The sequence below is a fragment of the Heptranchias perlo genome, chromosome 7 (genome assembly GCF_035084215.1).
Source record: "Heptranchias perlo isolate sHepPer1 chromosome 7, sHepPer1.hap1, whole genome shotgun sequence".
In the NCBI taxonomy this organism is placed as follows: domain Eukaryota; kingdom Metazoa; phylum Chordata; class Chondrichthyes; order Hexanchiformes; family Hexanchidae; genus Heptranchias; species Heptranchias perlo.
The window spans coordinates 59,761,825-59,779,624 of NC_090331.1; the positions used below are offsets into that span (position 1 = coordinate 59,761,825).

General features: G+C 45.8%; 1 protein-coding gene across 1 annotated transcript; it reads left to right on the forward strand.

Moving 5' to 3' along the window:
• The first annotated feature begins 4,768 nt into the window (after positions 1–4,768).
• Positions 4,769–15,439, forward strand: dusp19a (dual specificity phosphatase 19a). The gene is made up of 4 exons (XM_067987689.1): positions 4,769–5,282; positions 6,749–6,795; positions 14,135–14,287; positions 15,210–15,439. Exons 1-4 carry the CDS (start codon positions 5,060–5,062, stop codon positions 15,396–15,398), a joined length of 612 nt encoding a protein of 203 aa, XP_067843790.1. The 5' UTR covers positions 4,769–5,059; the 3' UTR covers positions 15,399–15,439.
• Positions 15,440–17,800: the final 2,361 nt, after the last annotated feature.

Below are 17,800 nucleotides of genomic sequence, written 5' to 3' on the forward strand. Positions count from 1 at the left end.
GTTTATCCTCCAATCATTTTCTAATTTTTAATTTAATAAATATATGTATATATAAGTCAGCAAAGTTTACATGCTTTCACCGGTCATACATTATGGATCTTACATGGTTCTGTGAATTTCAATAGCACGTGTTTGAAAGTTGCTCGGGCAGAAGTTATCAATAATTTTTATTGCCCTTGTTCTCTAGTTACAATACATTGTCTAATATAGCATTGTTAAATTTATTGTACCCCATTGAGCCTGCTCTGCCATTTTGTCAGTAACTGCAGCACTGTCTTTTCAATCCTGCTGGTATCCAAATGCCACTTACCCATTACCCCCATCCTTGCCAGCTTACATTGGCTCCTGGTCCCACAATGGCTCAAATTGTTTCATAACAGTTTATTTAAGAATTGAATACAGTGACGTTTGAAAACTAAAAATCACCCTAGTGCAAATCCCTAGTGCCTGGCTTTTGTGTTCCTATGAGACGCTTCCCTAGTGGCTACAGCACGGGAGGTTGAAGGCTGCTGAACCTGTACTGAGGGCACATGAGATGGCCGACCTTGAGGAGCTCCGGCCGTAGAGGTCCCAGCTGCAGACTGCAGCATCTTGCCAGTGGCTATCTGGCACTAACACAGGCACTGCTAAAGAGGCTGGCAGGAGATCAGGTGTGCTGTCATCCTGGGAGAGGACAGCATGTGCCTCTCCCGTGGCACCAATGCCACTCTCACGGGACTGCGCTTCAGCATGCCTACTGCTCTGTGTGAGAACAGAGTGCAGGAATGATGTGATACTTTTGTGCTTTCGAAGCCAGAGGAGATGCTTGAAGCTAGAGCAAAGATGGCAGCAATCTGAGCTTCCATCGAAGCTGTCAGAGCAGTTATCAGAGGCTCCGTCACTGTGGGGCCTGCTGCAATGTTCATAGAACTGACCACATGCTCCATGATTGACTGCATTGTTTCCATGTCCTTCTTGAATGCCCCACACAAGTTGGAGTTGGACTCTTCTGTGCTCTTTGACATTGTACGCAAGCTCACTGGTGAGCAATGCACTCAGAAGTTGGTAGTGTGCAGCCATCAGTATTCTTAAATAGGCTGGGTCCTTGAAGTCAGCATCTGTGCCCCCTACAGCTGGGCTGTGATGCAAGCTTGCTCTCCAACGAGCTGCTTCCTGGGCTGTCCTATCCCCATGCTCTTGCTCATCTGCTGGGTGAATCTCCCAGTGTAAACTCCTCTATCTGACCCTCTAAACTCTGCAGAGTGCCTGCAAGATTAAGGTTGAGTAATGGTGTCTGCTCAGAAGGGATTTCCTCCTCTTCCTCTGCTCCAACTGGGCCCTCATCTGCTGGACATGGAAAGGGAAAAGAGAGACAAGGGTTAGCAGTTAGTGTCAAAGGTAAGCAGAGACAGATGAGGAGCAGCTTAAAGCAGCACCACTTTGTCATGCAGAATGTGTGAGGGAGAGATTTCAGTGAGAAGTGAAAACGAGGGTAAGATGGCCAAGCACCCTGCAGAGTGTATCCGCCAGCTTCACCAGTCGCAATGCTCCTGACGTACACCCAGCTATAATTTCCATGGCTGCCTCTTCTAATGGGATATGATGAGATGCTTGGCAGCCCTCCTTCTGTCCATGCCTGCTCTTTGATGTTGTGTGCCAACTTGCCCTGCAAGAAGAAATTGAGTATGTTAATGCGTAGCCTGGTGAAAAGCTGTGAAGGTGTGCCTGTCAGGGTAGAATAGTGTTGCTGGTGTGTGAAAGATGGCATAAGTGTGAGGAAGTGAGAGGCAAGGTGAATGGTTGTGAGGACAGTGGCAGGTTTAGAGTGTGCAAGTAGCAGTCAAATGTTAGCAGTTCTGGTCGGATCATTAAATCTGGCATTGCAGTCATATCCTGAGTACTCTGCTTTGGGCATTCACCTGCTCTGCCACCACTGCCCACTGGTGCCACACAACTTGCCTGGGCACCCTTCTGCCATCTGAAGGGAAGAGCACCTACTTGCCTCCACCACCAACACCTCCAGAACAGCGTCTGAAAATCAGGCGGGCCTTCCTGCACCACCTCTATGAATTACCCTGTTCAACTGTAATTCAGTTTAATGCAGCCAAAGTCCACCGCTGGCTGCTTTTAAGTGGTGTCACTTACACCAGATTTCCTAGTTGCTCAATTGGCGAACTGCCAATAAATAGCGCTTGTGTTCCGGCAGCTTGCCAATCTCAATCAAATGAGGCACAAGCAGCAATTTCACTCATGCCTCTCCCTCACGTGATCGGGCACGCGGTCTGATCACGCTGCCCATTGCGCACCGGTTTCTGGCACTACTTGAACTTTTCCCCCATTGTCTGTTGACAAAGCCTGTCTGGTCTTTGTGCACCAGATTGGAAATCATATCATTTTGACATTGTGCCAATAATTTGGGCAGGATCTTGACATCACAGTTGAACAGCGAAATTGTTCTGTAGGAAATGCAGTTGGTGAGTTTTTGCCTAATTTATGGATATTTGAAATGTTTGCCTTTTTATATTCTTGGTAAATGTCCTGGAATTAATTGTAGATTTGCATGCTACATGTAGAAGCAAGGCCAGGTCTAGGGATACCTCTTAGTTAGGGACCAGTAAATCATCTTTACCAATTTCCACTGATAAACTTCCAGATTTGTTTTTGGGTGATGAATCAGTAAATACAATTTACTCCTGAAATTTGACAAACCCCCTTCCTGAAGTTTCCCATTGTTTTCTTACCACAAATCAGGACTGGAGATCTGCACGCATTGCATCTTTGACATCACAATTTTGGTTCAGCCAGAACCATTCACCTCTAGAACTCATTACAGTCTTGATTCAGAAATGGACGGAAGGGCTGAATGCTTCCTCAGGAGGTGAGAGATTCTCTTCCCCCTCAGGAGCAGAAAGCTGTTCCAGGCAACAACTCCACCATCAGTGGGAAGAGGTTGCTGAGGAGGTCAATGCCAGGAATTTAGCTCCAAGGGCATGGTTGCAATGCTGCAAAAAGTTCAATGATCTCACTAGAGCTGTCAAGGTAAGAATACTACCCCCTACTCTCTGTGCACACCTTCACCACCTCCAGCTTCACTACTCACAATACTTCCCTTTTCCCTCCTACAATCACTGCACCACAGTTCACTACACCTCCTTCTCTGCAGACTCACACACTCACCACTATTGCAACCCTCACTTCCCCACATCTCACATGCATACCAGCATGATAGATACACTCTCTAAACACCTCATAAGACTGTCACTAATACACTCCCTTCTTTCTTGCAGGAGCACAACCTTTCCGCCCTCAAAGAAAGTGTGCTGGCTATCATGGGCAGGGAGAGTATCATAGCCGTGGTGAGTGGCAACACTGGAGAAGACGTTGCACAGGGTTTCTTCACATTTTATCCTCTTTCTCCCTTCTTACTTCTATCTCACCCTACACACTGTCCATGACAAACTGCAGATGTTTTCACCGGCCATTTCTCTCTCTCTAACCTCCCTTTACACTAAAAGCTATCCCTTGTCCCTCTCTTTCATTTCAGGTGGTGAAGACGTGGACATACCTCTGCCACTTGAGGACGAGAAGGCCAGCCTTCCTGATGATGCAGCATCATTCAACCTCACTCTCGCAAGCACCAATTCAGATACTGGCACCATGCGTACTTTAGAAGCTAGGCTAGAGGAGGGGGTCTTCACGTAGTGAATCACCGGGCATAAGTGTGCAGGAGCTAGGGTAAGGGGATGGGACGCCACAGGTGTCAGGTCCTGGAGGGCGAGATCGCATGCGAGCTCTATTGCAGAGGTTATTGAAGAAGGCTGATGGGCATATACTAGGAAATGCTAGGTGCACTGGGCAGCCTGCTAGTGAACTGGCACAAAATGTCACAGAACATGGAGGAGTCTAGCTCCAACTTGTGCACTGAGCATGGAGGCCATTCGTTACAGCTCCATCAACATGACAGTGGTGCCGCCTGTCATGGTGCCCCTCCTGACAGCTCTCACAGCTGCCACGTAACCTCAGACAGCTGACATCTTGGCTTTGGGGGCCATTGTTGACAGTGGCTTCCAAAGTGTCACAGCAGTCCTGCCCTCTGTTCTCATGCAGCCGTAAAAGTGCTGAGGTGCTGTCTCATGTTAGCACCATGAATTGCTGGGTGAGTTTAGTACATAGCGAGTCAGGCGTTGGGGTGTAACAAAATCAGTAAAGGATTCCTCTAACAAGCATAGGACCCTTATTTACATAAGTTATTCATTGCTTAAAATAGTTCTGGTGTGCTTTCTGCATGCCTACGGAGAAGCCCGATCCAATATGGCTGGCAGCACACTGTTAGTTCAAAATGAGCACTCACTTCTTGCCTGCCATATTGATAGCTTATGCTGCCATTCAGCGCCCTAAAAAAAGCATGGCATGATCAAATTTCTAAGTCTTCGCGTTTTAATTGCACCTGATCTCACCGATGTAATTAATGTCTTAATGTCTTCATTTTATAATTCTCAATTTGGGGAGAAAAGTCTTCTTGAGAATATTAGTTGTGTCCTGCCTGTAAAGGGGAGAGTCATTTGGTGATTGTCCTAGTGAAACTTCCAATCCCACAAATTATTGGTCTGGCTACAATAGTATACTAATCTGGAAGACCACAATTAAATTCTGCAATAAAATTGCAGCAGGCAATTTATTACCAAAAGCAAACGCAAAGCATCAAACGGTGGTGTCCCTGCTGTAGGTGGCGATGTTCTTGGAGTAGTTAAGTTCTGCTTTCTTTGTGCCACTCCGTAATTCTAAAGATGTTGTTGGTGGTTGCACTTCCGACTGTGCCCCAACAGGCAGCTTGCAAAATAAAAAGTAGCCAATCAAATAGGTAGACGAGAGTAGTATTTGTTTCAATGTACTAGGTGCAAGTCGCTGGTTTTACAATAACTTAATTGAGTAGACGAGGGTAGATTGCAGTATTGTTTATTTCAGTATATTAAAGGCAGAGATAGTCGACATTTTGCACTTTAGTGGATGACAATGCTATACATTTGACTGCATTTCTTTCCCACCGTTTTATTTGACTTGTTTCTCCAATGCAAATGTGATGCATTCACTTGCCAACGAAATCAAGGCTTTCTCAAAGGCTTCCCTCAAGAAACAGAGCACCAGAGTAACAACCATAACTGGGAAAAGACTGATCGAAACACTGAGAGACGCTCGAGTGCAGTTAGTGGAAGACCCTCAACAAATAGATGGAGCTTGTGGATATGTCGAGGACACCAGTCTTGATCTGAAAGTCGGTGTTGTCAAACCGTGGCTTTTGCTTGGTGAGCTAAATTTAACATTTTCTGAAGCTTCTGTTCATCATCTTCTGACATCTGTATCATTTTATGCAGACTGTAGGATTGCTACATTAGTTTTAATTGCAGAGGGGGAAAATAAACTTAAGTTGTGTATTTTATTATTCAGTTAAATACGATTGCAATAACGTCTAGTTATCTTATAATAAGAATACTGTGACATACTTTTTCATTTAAAAGATTTATAGCAAGACTTCTCGCCGTATATATGCTAATACGAATGAAGCATGCTAATATTTGTGGCTCAGTCCACTTGAAAAGATTTGCTTGTGAAAAAAATTGTAAAAGTCAAAGATTTCTCTGGCTGCTGTCAGAAGGCCAATAACCACAGTCACAGGGCAGATACACACACATTACGGACAGCCGGACAAGTACAGAAGTGAAAGTTACGGAATGAACCAGTTCGGGGATAGCGTCCCAAACTAATTCATTTTTCATCATGCCATTTGGCTGTGCTTCTTTATAGCTTATGTAAGTACTAAGATACGTGAAGTTTTGCTATGATTGTTTCCATATGTGATTGAGGGGGAAAACTGCCTCTGTAGGGTGATTTGCTTCTTATTAAATCCTACGGTCTCTTACGTCGCAAGGACTCTTGTTCCCTTTTTTCGGTCCTCTCCCGTATTCCAAGCATTAGTAGGTCGTACAGTCGCACCCTTATTTCTCTTATGGGATCGTATATTTAAAAGGATACTGCACTTTTCACCAATCCTTGCAGTTTATTTCACAAGTAAATGTAATATATCAGGGGTTATTGTCAGAATTTATCATTTTTCGTATACCATACTTGCATAAATAACTGATTTTACAATATTGTGAATAATTTGCAGAACAACTTCTGAAATATCCTGTAGGTTAAGTCCTTTTGGTGTCAGAACTTTGAATAATTCTCTTTATTATTCAAAGGTATAATTTATTTATAAAATGCCATTAAAAAGAACTGATGCTTGATGACCTGTGGCAATGTGACCACATCTTCATTTATTGAAGTCAAAATAAATTACAAGTAAACCAACACTTAGATCACACACACAAATTCAGCACAATCTGAATTTGGAAGTAGTAACTAGTATTTGTGCCACTCATTCATCATTTTCAGCTGAATCTACTTTCAGCTCACACACTACAGTAGACTTGGTTTGTTGATAGACATTATATTCAGCACTTCAGCCTATTAGTGTTAAGTACTTTCAGTACATAAAATTACAAGGTAGAAAGTGGCCTCCCATCCAGCCCTTTTTAGCATCAAGTTACTGTTTAGATCAACTGGTTTCCAAAATATTTAAGAAAACTACACAGGCTAGCTTAAATGTTTGCCTGATTGACTTCATCCTAAGTTTGTTCCTGTATGGGTATTTGCATCTTCTGCCGCTGTCTATGATTCCCAAAAATTATGAACATCACTGACATTTTTGTATTTATTTTTCTTCTAGCATCACAAGATGTGGCCCAGGATTATGAGACATTAAAACATTATAAGGTAAAAAGAAATTACATTAGATGTTAAGTGTCTCAGTAAAAAAAAAATCTTAGACCATAAGCAGCAGAGTGGTACCACAGAATAGGCATTGTGGGTTTGTGATCATAGTTACCTCAGCTGTATTGCTGTGGAGAAGCAGGGGTTGTTGCAGATGTAAAGCTGGAGGGGAAATCATTACTGAGCTGCTCTAGTATACCTTCTAGCAGCCAACAGTTCAGCACCAGTGATGCCTGGGAGCAGGTGGGCTGTTCAATTTTTCAGTTGCTAGATGGCTGGGGTGGGGAATAACTTGGAAGAGAAGTGTTTCTACCCTCACCCAGAAAGTGGAACTATTATGTTAAATGGATAAGTTGAGCTCCTCCGATGGTCCAATGAGTAAAGGCACTACCCAGTGTAGTATTGTCAGTCAGACCAGTTGGTCTAGGTTCAATCATAGTGTTAATTGTATCCATGTGATTTATACTAATTAGTGTTAATTGTATTCAGGTGGTGCTTATCAATTGGGGATGCTCTTGTATGCATTTATAAGAGAGCTTATCTAGAGTGTGGGTTGTGTTGTTCGCTGTGAATAAAGGCTTGGAAGCAACTGAAGACCAGGCTCTATCTAGTATTCTATCCTTCACCACCTGGCTATCCAATTTGTAACACATTGGTCAGTGCTGAATGAGGTGATTTTAGCTGGGGTGGCAGTTCAAGCACTCCTCGGCTAAGGAGAGGAAAAATATCCAGAGCACCTGCTCCTGACTGCTTTTCAGTTGCCTCAGTTGGACAGTGACCATCTGTGACTACTTCCTTGTCTCTGTTACTATCCACACCTTCCAGTCTGCTTCCAGCCCCACCACCCTTGCCTTTAGCCCCTGGGGAAAAAACTGCCTCCAGATAACTTACCAACTTCCCCTCCTCTGGCCCTCAACTTGTCACGAAACTTGACCTGCTAAACAGCTCCCACATTTCTACCTTTTGATGTCTCGTCCCCATCAAGTCGCTCACCAGCTCCCACCCCCATTGCTTGTTTTTGCAGCTCTGACCTTTGTACACTTAAGCCTGAGGACCACAGACTTAAACATATCAGATTCATGACTGGTTTTGTCATCCAGCACCAAATTTGGCTGGACCATGTTGAGCACTACTCTCCCATGGTCAAATCCTACTATTACACCAGAAGCATGCTGGAGGGCAAAAACCCACAACACCTTTTCTCTATGAAATAACTGCCTTCTTCAATATCCTTCCCTCACCCCTTACACCCTGACCTCCAGCACCCATTGTGAGGAGTGTATGATTTTCTTTGAAAGACTGAGACCGGTTGCTTTGGGTACCAACCCCCTGGCACCTGCTGATCACTTTCCAACTCTTCACTCACCCTAACCCAACCCCTGTCTTCTCTCCCATCTTATTTCCCCATCCCTTGCCAAGCTACTTTCTTCTATGATATTCACCTTCTGTCCTCTTGATCCCTTTCCCAACAACTCCTGGCCACTCAACTACCCTTTCTTGGCCCCTTTGCTCTCTCCATTCAGACACTGCCCCTTTTTTCAAAACGTTGTTATCACCCCCACCCTGCTAGTCAAAAAGTCACCCTTAACCTGCCCATCCTCTTCAAATACTTTACAATTTGTAACTTATTTTTCTTGTCCAAGGCCCTTAACATGCCATCACTTCCCAGCCATGTGCTACAGCTCCCTGTTGGAAGCCCTTAAATCTGGTTTTCACCTTGCCCACATCACTGAGATCACCCTGGTCAAAGTCACCAATAGCTATCCCTTGCAACTGTGACCATGGCACTTTATTCCACCTTATCCTCCACCGCCTCTCCTCAGTGGAACGCCTACCTCTCCCCCTGCCGCCAACACATCTCCAGTAATGGATTCTCCTCCTGCCTTCACACAGTCACCTCTGGAATTCCCCAAGGATTCATCTTTGGCCTCTATCCTCCTCATCTACATGCTGTCCCTTGGTGACATTATCCAGAAGCACAGAGTCAAATTCCACATGTATGCTGATGACACCCAGCTCTATCTTTCCATCACTTCCCTAGACACCTTGACCATCTCTGAGCTGTCAGTCTGTCTGTCTGACATTAATTCATGGATGAACCAGAATTTCCCAAAATTGAATATTGGAAACACCAAAGCAATTGTTTTCAGCATCTGCCGAAACCCGTATCCTTAATATCAACTCCATCCTTGGCTGCTTGCACCAGCTGAATCTGACAACATCCAGCCATGGCTTTCTGTTTGACCCACAGCTAAGCTTCAAATGCCATATCCTATCCATCACCAAGACCGCTACTTCCACCTCTTCAACAGTGCTTGCCTCTATCCCTACCTATCCCCACTGTTGCCAAAACCTTTATACATACTTTTGTTACCTCTAGACTCAACTTCTGTAACGCTCCTTTTGCCAGCCTCCTGATCTCCACCCTCCAGTGACTCCAAATCATTCAAAACTCTGCTGCTGACATCCAATACCACATTAATCCTTCCTGGCCCAACACTTCTATCCACACTGACCTTCATTGGCTTATCATCCCCCAATGGATTGAATTTAAAATCCTTGTCATTATCTACAAATCCTAGCTGGCCCAGTCCTATCATGCATCTGCAACCTTCTCTAGCCTTACGTTCTTCAATTCCATGAATCTTGCCTATTGTGCATCCTCCCTTCCTCCACTCCACCTTCAATAGTGGAACCTACAGCTGCCTTGGCCCTAGTATCTTTTTAAAAGCTTTTTGAAAATATATCTCTTCGACCAAGCTTTTGTCAGTCTCTTCTAATCCTCCCACAAAGACTCAGGGCTCGAATTTAGCAGGCCTGCGGGTGGTCCTCCGGGAGCGTCGAAAACGCGGACGGGTAATTGTTCGCGTCCCCCACGCGATCGCGGGATAATTGGACCCATTAAGGCCTGCTTCCGGGTTCTGCGCTCCCCAGCTGCGTGCCGGCCGGCTGCGCATGCGCAGTACCGTCGACGCGATGTAGGAGCTCCAGTTAAAGGGGCAGTCTCCCAAAGCCCCTCCTGCTGCAAGCAAGAGGTCTGGGAGAATGGCTCAACCAAGGGGAAAGGCTGCGCCCCGTTTTTCAGATCTGGCACTGCAGCTGATGCTGGAGGGCGTGAGGAGGAGGAGGGAAACACTCTTCCCTGAGGATGGGCGCAAGTTCCCTGCCGCCGCAACCAGGAAGGCATGGGCAGAGGTGGCGGCGGAGGTGAGCAGCAGGGGCAACACCCCAAGGACTTGGGAGCAGTGCCGCAAGCGCTTCAATGACCTGACTAGGTCTGGCAAGGTGAGTACACCAACGCACCCTCCCACATCCCGTCCCCACCATCACGCCAAGCAGATCACAACCCCCTCCTGCACAGCCACCACTGCGCTCCATCAGCAATCCTCACAGCCACTCATTCACCATCCTCGCCGTGCACGCAAGTACCCACCGTCCCTGACCCCACCCGAACACTACCACACACCCCAATCCCCATGCAATGGGATGGGCACGTGGCCCACACTTCCTCCCATCCGTTCCGCGCCACGCTCAACCCAACCACACCGATGCTCGATGCGTCTCACGATGCAAGACGCACCCACTCACACATCTGTGTTTTGCCTTCACAGGAGAAGAGGAGCAAGAACAACCGCGAAAGGGCACGCACCGGAGGTGGGCCGCCGCAAGTGGTGGAGCTCACCGACGCAGAGGTGGAGGCGCTCGACCTCGCCCGCACGCGACATTGCCTGTCGGTGGCCGATGGCGAGTGTGTCGCTGCCGAAATGGGCGGTAAGGGAAAGCTGACACTCAACACCCATGATCGCGAGTGACCGTATCATCACCTGCCATCAGGCGCACTGTCAAGTTGGTCCACATGCCTCAAAGTGCCCTCTGTTCTCTTGCAGGTGCGTCTTTGGATCAAGCGAGCATGGAGGGCGATTCCTCAGAGGACATGGCGGTCTCTGAGGGTGCATCGTCACATCAGAGCCAACCATCCACCAGCGCAGAGACACGCACCTCGGTGGGTCCCCCTCGCCAACTAGTTGGGGTAGCACTTGGTGAGTCACTGCGCACGAGTGAGCATGAGCAGACCCTGGTGGCAGGGGCAGCCGCGGAGGGTCCGCGACGGAGGGAGCACTCATCTCCAGGCTCTGCTCAGTCGGACCCAGATGCTGAACCCAGGGGGCCACCAGAGAAAAGGAGAGTCGTCGAGGGCCACCAGCTAATTGCTGAGGTGCTGGCAGAGGTGCCGCGCGCATTGTCCACAATAGCGCAGGCGATGGAGGAGTCCACCTCCTGCATGTGGGCATTGGTGGCGCAGGCACAGGAGGGTACCGACGACACAGTGTCGCAGGTAGGTGCGGGACTGTCTGCGGTGGAGGACAGGCTGGCCTCCCTCGAGCGTCACGCACAGCTCCACTTCGAGTCCTTGCAGGCCCTCACAACGTCTGTACGGATTCAGGGTGAGCAACATTCCGACGCCACCAACAGGCTGAGGGATACACTAGGGGTGGCCTTGCAAGGCCTCACACATGCCATCCAAACTGCCGTCCAGCAGGGTGGAAGGGGTGATGTGGGCCGAGGCCAAGAGAGGGATGATGGTGACCGGGGACATGGAAGCGGGGACGCCTCTCAAGGCGTCCCCACGTCCCACCCGTCGCCCACCTCTCAACCAGCACCCGCAATGGTGCCTCCTCTCCAGGTGGCCGAGTCTGCCCCTGCCCCGGTGCAGGAGGAGCAGTCTGTGGAGGTGCCCTCACGGGCACCGAAACCCAGGGGCCGTCCGCCAAAAGCATCTACCCGGTCAAGGCAAGAAGACGAGCAACCTGCCACTACCTCTGCTGGAGCCACAGGGGTAGCACCACGTAGGGGTTCCCGGAGAAGAATTCCAAAGGCCTTATAATCACAAAGGGAATACACCAGGGTGTTTATTATTTTGTACTTTGTTTCTTAAATGATGTCACATTCCACATATTAAATAGTCTATTCTCACCACTCCTGCCACCTCTCGTCCATTCTTCCGCGGCTTGTGCAGTAGTTGCGTTCCGTGGAGGCCATCATGACGGCGAACACCTGCTGCCACCCATTGGGCACACTGCTGTGGGTGCAGGATTACTGGCAGCACTCTTCAGTGGAGGGGGCTGGTATGGCCGCTCGCATGTGCAGGTGAGGAGATGCGAGCGCCTCGCAGTGTCTGACTCTAGGAGAACCGTTGACGTATGAGTGCGTCCCTGGCCCGGCGACCATCCCGGTGAGTCGCGGCTCGGCGCATGGGTCGTCCAACATCCTCGGGCGCGTCCTCCTCCTCCGCCTCCGCCTCCTCCTCCTCCTCCTCCTCCTCCTCCTCCTCGCCCTCGCCTTCCTCAATGTGGGTGGCGGGTGTGGATGGGGCCTCCTCCAGCGGCACCCCTCTCTGTTGGGCCATGTTGTGCAGGGCACAGCAGACAACTATGATTCGTCCCACTCTGAATGGTGTGTATTGGAGCGCTCCCCCAGAACGATCAAGGCACCTGAAGCGCATCTTGAGAAGCCCTATGGTCTGCTCAATTGTAGACCTGGTAGCAGTGTGGCTGTCATTGTACCGACGCTCCGGCTCGGTGATGGGGTTCCTCAGAGGTGTCATGAGCCACGTGTGGAGGGGATACCCCTTGTCGCCGAGGAGCCAGCCGTTGCCGGCGTTGGGTGCCTGCAGGATGGGCGGGACGGCGGACTCCCTGAGGACGAAGGCATCGTGGCAGCTGCCGGGGTATCTGGCGCACACGTGTAGGAATCTCTGGCGGTGGTCACAGATGAGCTGGGCGTTCATGGAGTGATACCCCTTCCTGTTGATGAACAGCCCTGGCTCATGCGGAGGTGCCCGTATTGCGATGTGGGTGCAGTCGATTACACCCTGCACCCGTGGGAAGCCGGCCATGGCATGGAATCCAACCGCCCTCTCCATCTGGCTGCGCTCGTCCATGGCGAAGTTGATGTAGTGGGAGGCCCTGCGGAACAACCCATCGGTGACCTGCCTTATGCACTTGTGTGCAGAGGACTGACAGACCCCGGTGATGTCCCCGGTGGCACCCTGGAAGGAACCGGATGCGAAGAAGTTGAGGGCAGTGGTGACTTTGACGGCGACAGGTAAGAAGATGCTGCTTGGTCCATCAGGGAGCAGCTCGTCGTTAAGGAGGCTGCAGATGTCGGCGACTACCTGGCGATTGACTCTGAGCCTCCGTATGCACTGCTCCTCGGAGAGGTCCATGAAGCTGAGCCTCGCTCTGTACACCCTGTGCGGAGGGTAGTGCCTCCTGCGACGCATCTCTCTCTGCGGTTGCCCTCCCTCCTGCTGTGCAGGTGGGTGTGCCGCAGCACCGTGTTGGGGGGCCCCACCTCTCCGAGGCGGACGGCGTGGACTGTGAGGCTGCTGGGGCTGGTCATCCTGTTCGTCCTCCGACGATGTCAACGCACCACCCATCTGGCAGGTGTTGGTGTGAGGGGTTGTGCAGGGTAGGTGGGTGGGTCCTCGGACTGGGGCTGCGGTTTCGTGTCGGTCTGTCCTCTGGCTTGGCGGGGGTTGGTGGAGGGCAGGGGTTGCCCTATGTGACGCGGTGGCCTCCTGCGTGGGTGAGGGCGCTCCCCCGTGGAGCGCACCTTGGCACCTGGCACAGGCTGCTGGCTGCAACACGCCTGGTTTGAAGGGTCCTGTTTCCCCCAGTGTGGGAAACTGACTGCTTTGACCGTAAAATCCCACACTTCCTCTTTTGACAGCTGCTTCAGCTCATTAACTGACCACAACGAGCAAGTTAAGTGCTCTCAAGTGGAACCCCGCTGGCTTTAATTGCCTGCGGGATTCCCACCAGCGGGGCTTGCGCGCGCAGCCCCGCACGTCAGCGCGGTACCCGGAAGTGGCCGGGATTTCGTCTGAATCCGGTCACGTGATCGGAGATCGGGATTTTCGGGGCCCCCCCGCTGGAAACCCGCAGGTAACCCGACCCTAAAATCGAGCCCTCAGTGTCTGCTCCCTTTTTGTTGAAGAAAAACATCCCAAATTGCTTTACATCAGAGGTGCTTTGCAAATGCAAATGCAGATGGTTGTTAATACCCATGGACATGTTCTCTTCCATGCTTTCCTACACAGCAAGTACCTGACAAAATTGTCTAGAAGTGGCTCAGGGGCACTTTCCCTGACTGAGGAAGGGAAAGTCAGAAACTGAGTCAACCTGTGTGACTCTCGTACATCTGCTAGTGATCAGCCAAAGTGCAGACCTTGAACCAGACAGCTTACCTCTTTTCTCTCAGTTCAGAATTGTTTTTGATGGAATTTTAAATGTGAAACAGGTAGCTTTGTACCAATTTATTCTAACTGTTTTTCTCCAAGATTTCTTACATCTTGAATGTAGGCTATGGAGTAGAAAATGCCTTTCCATGTGAGTTCATTTATAAAAGCATTTCCATACTGGACCTCCCCGAGACTGCTATCATCTCATACTTCCACGAATGCTTTGAATTTATTGAACAAGCAAAGGCACAGGTGAGAAGTACATGTTGTATGGAGAAGAAATTAATTCCTTTTTAATTAGAACACATTTAAAGAACATTTCAGATGAAAGTGGCTGACCGATTAATAAAATATACAAATATTTTAAATTGTTGTGTGTAAATTAATAACTTATTTTTTCCACTGAACTATATTGACTTAGTTTTTCTTATACAAAGGAATGTACACAAGAAGAAATTGACTGACTCCACGCACATACTAGTGAACAACAGTTTTTTATTATTCATCACTGAAAACAGTGTGAGAGTATTCTAGTAATAGCCAGTGCTTTTTTTTTATACAGTGTCCTTATTAGGATTTAGGTATCATGACTGGCAATATTAAACTGCATGTAATGAGTGATCATTCAGATTCAAAATTATAATGGGACATATCCATAAAATGTATCCACTCAAGAAAATGGATAGGAGTGCATTGGAATCATATGCTAAAACATCAGAAAATAAATCCAAAGGCTCAATCCTAACCCAAAGCCATTATTTTTTAGTGGGGAGGGGTGAGGTTATCAGATGGCAGTCTTCTATGATTTTAAATCATAAAATTTGGGCAGTATCAATAATTTAATGACATACTGGAGAATATCATAGTTTCTCTATATTTTATGATGCTCAGAAATAAGGACCTGTAGTTATTGTTTCCTTTTAGTTGAGTTTTCCACTGTAGAATGAAATGTCTTCTGCCTCTTTTAAAATTATATACATAACATAGGAAAATTTATTTTGAAGATGCTGGATATCAGTGGTGTTGCTTGAAAACTGTGATTTTGTACTGTTTTTTTATTTTGTGTAAAAGTTTGCTATTGTCCTTGTAGAATTAAGAATGAATCGATCATTTTTTAAACGCTTCTATCTTAGAAATGATTTGCTTGACTTGCTTTTCATTTTTTTTCTCTAAGAATGGGGTGGTGCTGGTTCACTGCAATGCTGGAGTGTCACGTTCTGCATCTGTAGTCATAGGTTATCTCATGTGTATATATGGACTCAGCTTTAAGGATGCTTTCTCAGTGGTGAAGAATGCAAGGCAGGTTACCAATCCTAACCCTGGCTTTATGGAGCAACTGAAGAACTACCAGCCAAACAAATGAATAACATTGAAAGGCCCTGAATAAAAAGAACAGATAACTTTATGAATGCTATGTCCCTTCAGCAGGAAAACAATGCAAAGACTGTGATTATGCATTTTCAACCTGTTGATTTTACAGTTTTTTATTCATTATTGGTAATATTTTCAATTAGTAATACATATACATAAAAAATGAATATTAGCAACATCATTTAAATTAATGACATACTAATAGAAGTTTGGCTGCTGCTCATTTGCTGTCTACAAAAATCTAATTAAGTGAACCATTTGCTAAGTAAAAAGTTGTGCTGTATTGTAAACTCAATGTCCCAGTCATGAGACTGTAGATATGTTTATTGATATGGATCAATTATGTAGTAGAACCTTTTTTTGCATGTAGTGGTTTGTAGTAGATAATTCTGGATCACTAATTTTAAAATTACAATTTCTAGTTGTAAGATAGTGTTTACCTGGTGTGCAATACTTAATTATAAAATATTTGTGACTACATATTCTGAATATGGGAATATATACAAAAAATTACATTGAAGAAAGAAATTAATAATGTATCAAATATTGTCATTATTTAAGAAACTATATAAAATCAGTTGTACAGTCGAAATGGTTAAGAAACCTGAATAGTATGCAGGAATACCTGTTCGGATTGCTTCTCCTACCATTACAAACCCCATTTACAATGGGATCCTGCCTTAAAAATCACGTCCTTTATTTATCTCAGCATATTGTTTAATTTTTTAAAAAGTTTTTATATATTCCAACTGGATTCTTAATCTGCTTTCAGGGAACTTTGCAGATACAATATAGCTTTTAATGGATATGGAAAAGGCAGACATGCTCAAAAAGCACTTGAATTTCATCCTCTTAATGAATATAGCTTGGAGCATTACGATTAAAATGTCTGTACAACCAAAAAAATGATTAGTTTCACTTGTCCTTTTCGGCAATAATAGCCTGCTTGTTGTGGTCTTCTACACGAAATGTACTAATCATCTAATTGCTCATCTTTTTTGGAGGTTTTTACACGAATCTTGCTTTTGCTAACAGATCTATTCATTTTGTATCAATTTAAATTGGGATTTTCAGTAAACTGACTATTAAAGCAAGCTACTGATAGATTTAAATAACTCATCATATATGAATGTACTGTTAAAGCAGACTGCTACGTGAGCTGGCAATTCTGTTACATAATTTTTTAATGCTATTACTAAGCCTGAAATATTTTAAAGGTTTAATATGAAATCTGGTGTATGTACATATAATTAGGCCCTCTAAATATAGCAGTAACTTACAGGTTGCATCAGATTTTCTAGCCACATAAATATACCTGTACTGAGTAAATTAGACCAATAAATGTGCAAAACCATGTCAAGAATAGTTGATGCTTCTAGCAGAAACCAATGAAACATTGTAGTTTTACATGTAGTTGATAAATTACCTGTGTATTGTAATTCAACTGGGAGACAAATAAATCACATTAAAAGTTTTGTGTTTATTAATAATGGTTATTGAAACTATCTAGAATGGCAGTTCAGCAGCCTAAACATCCATGTTATGGACCCTTAACTAGGACTTGTATTGAAATCTCCACTTACGTGATATTTTCCATCTCAGGTGCTGGATCAGGGGGAGGGAGACAAATCAGTTGGGGAAAAATAATCCCTGCACAAATCTTTCAATTGTGCAACTTTGCAGATTGGTAACAAGCAAGTTTGAAAGCATTCCATAAATATATCGCCAGGCTTGACTATCCCACTCCTGCCCAATGATGATAAATGTGTTGTACTAATTTGAAGGAATATGACTTTGTATTTAAAAAAACATAAAATGGATGAATATCAAAACAAAATTACTTTCAATACAATGTTTGGAATATTTTTTGTGCTTAAGCACCTCAATTGCATCTATCTGAAGTATGTGTAGAAAAAATAATTTATGCTTCCTCAGTAATGTTTTGAAATCAATATGAAGGAAACTAATTGTTATACTATTCCAAATATTATAAAGGGAAATGTCTGCAAAGTTGTCAATTCATGTAATTTGCATCCTTTTACTGTGATTTATGCTTTAAAACTGCTGGCTAGAGAAACAATCTGGGAGACAGTATTTTATTTGGAACTCCCTCTAGTGACATTGTGAAGTTTTGCTTTAGTGACATAAAGAATAAACTTGGATTTATAAAACGCCCTTGGAATGTCCCAAAGTATTTCATGCCAGTACGTTACTTATGAAGTGTAGTTAGCTTATGATGTGCGCAAATTGTCTCTGTATTTGCCTACAACAGCAGTGAGATAAGTGGCCAATTAATTTGTTTTGGCAATGCTGATTGAGGGATAAATGTTAATCAGGTCACAGCTGCTTTTCTTTGAATAATACCATGGGATCTTTTACGTCGACCTCAACAGG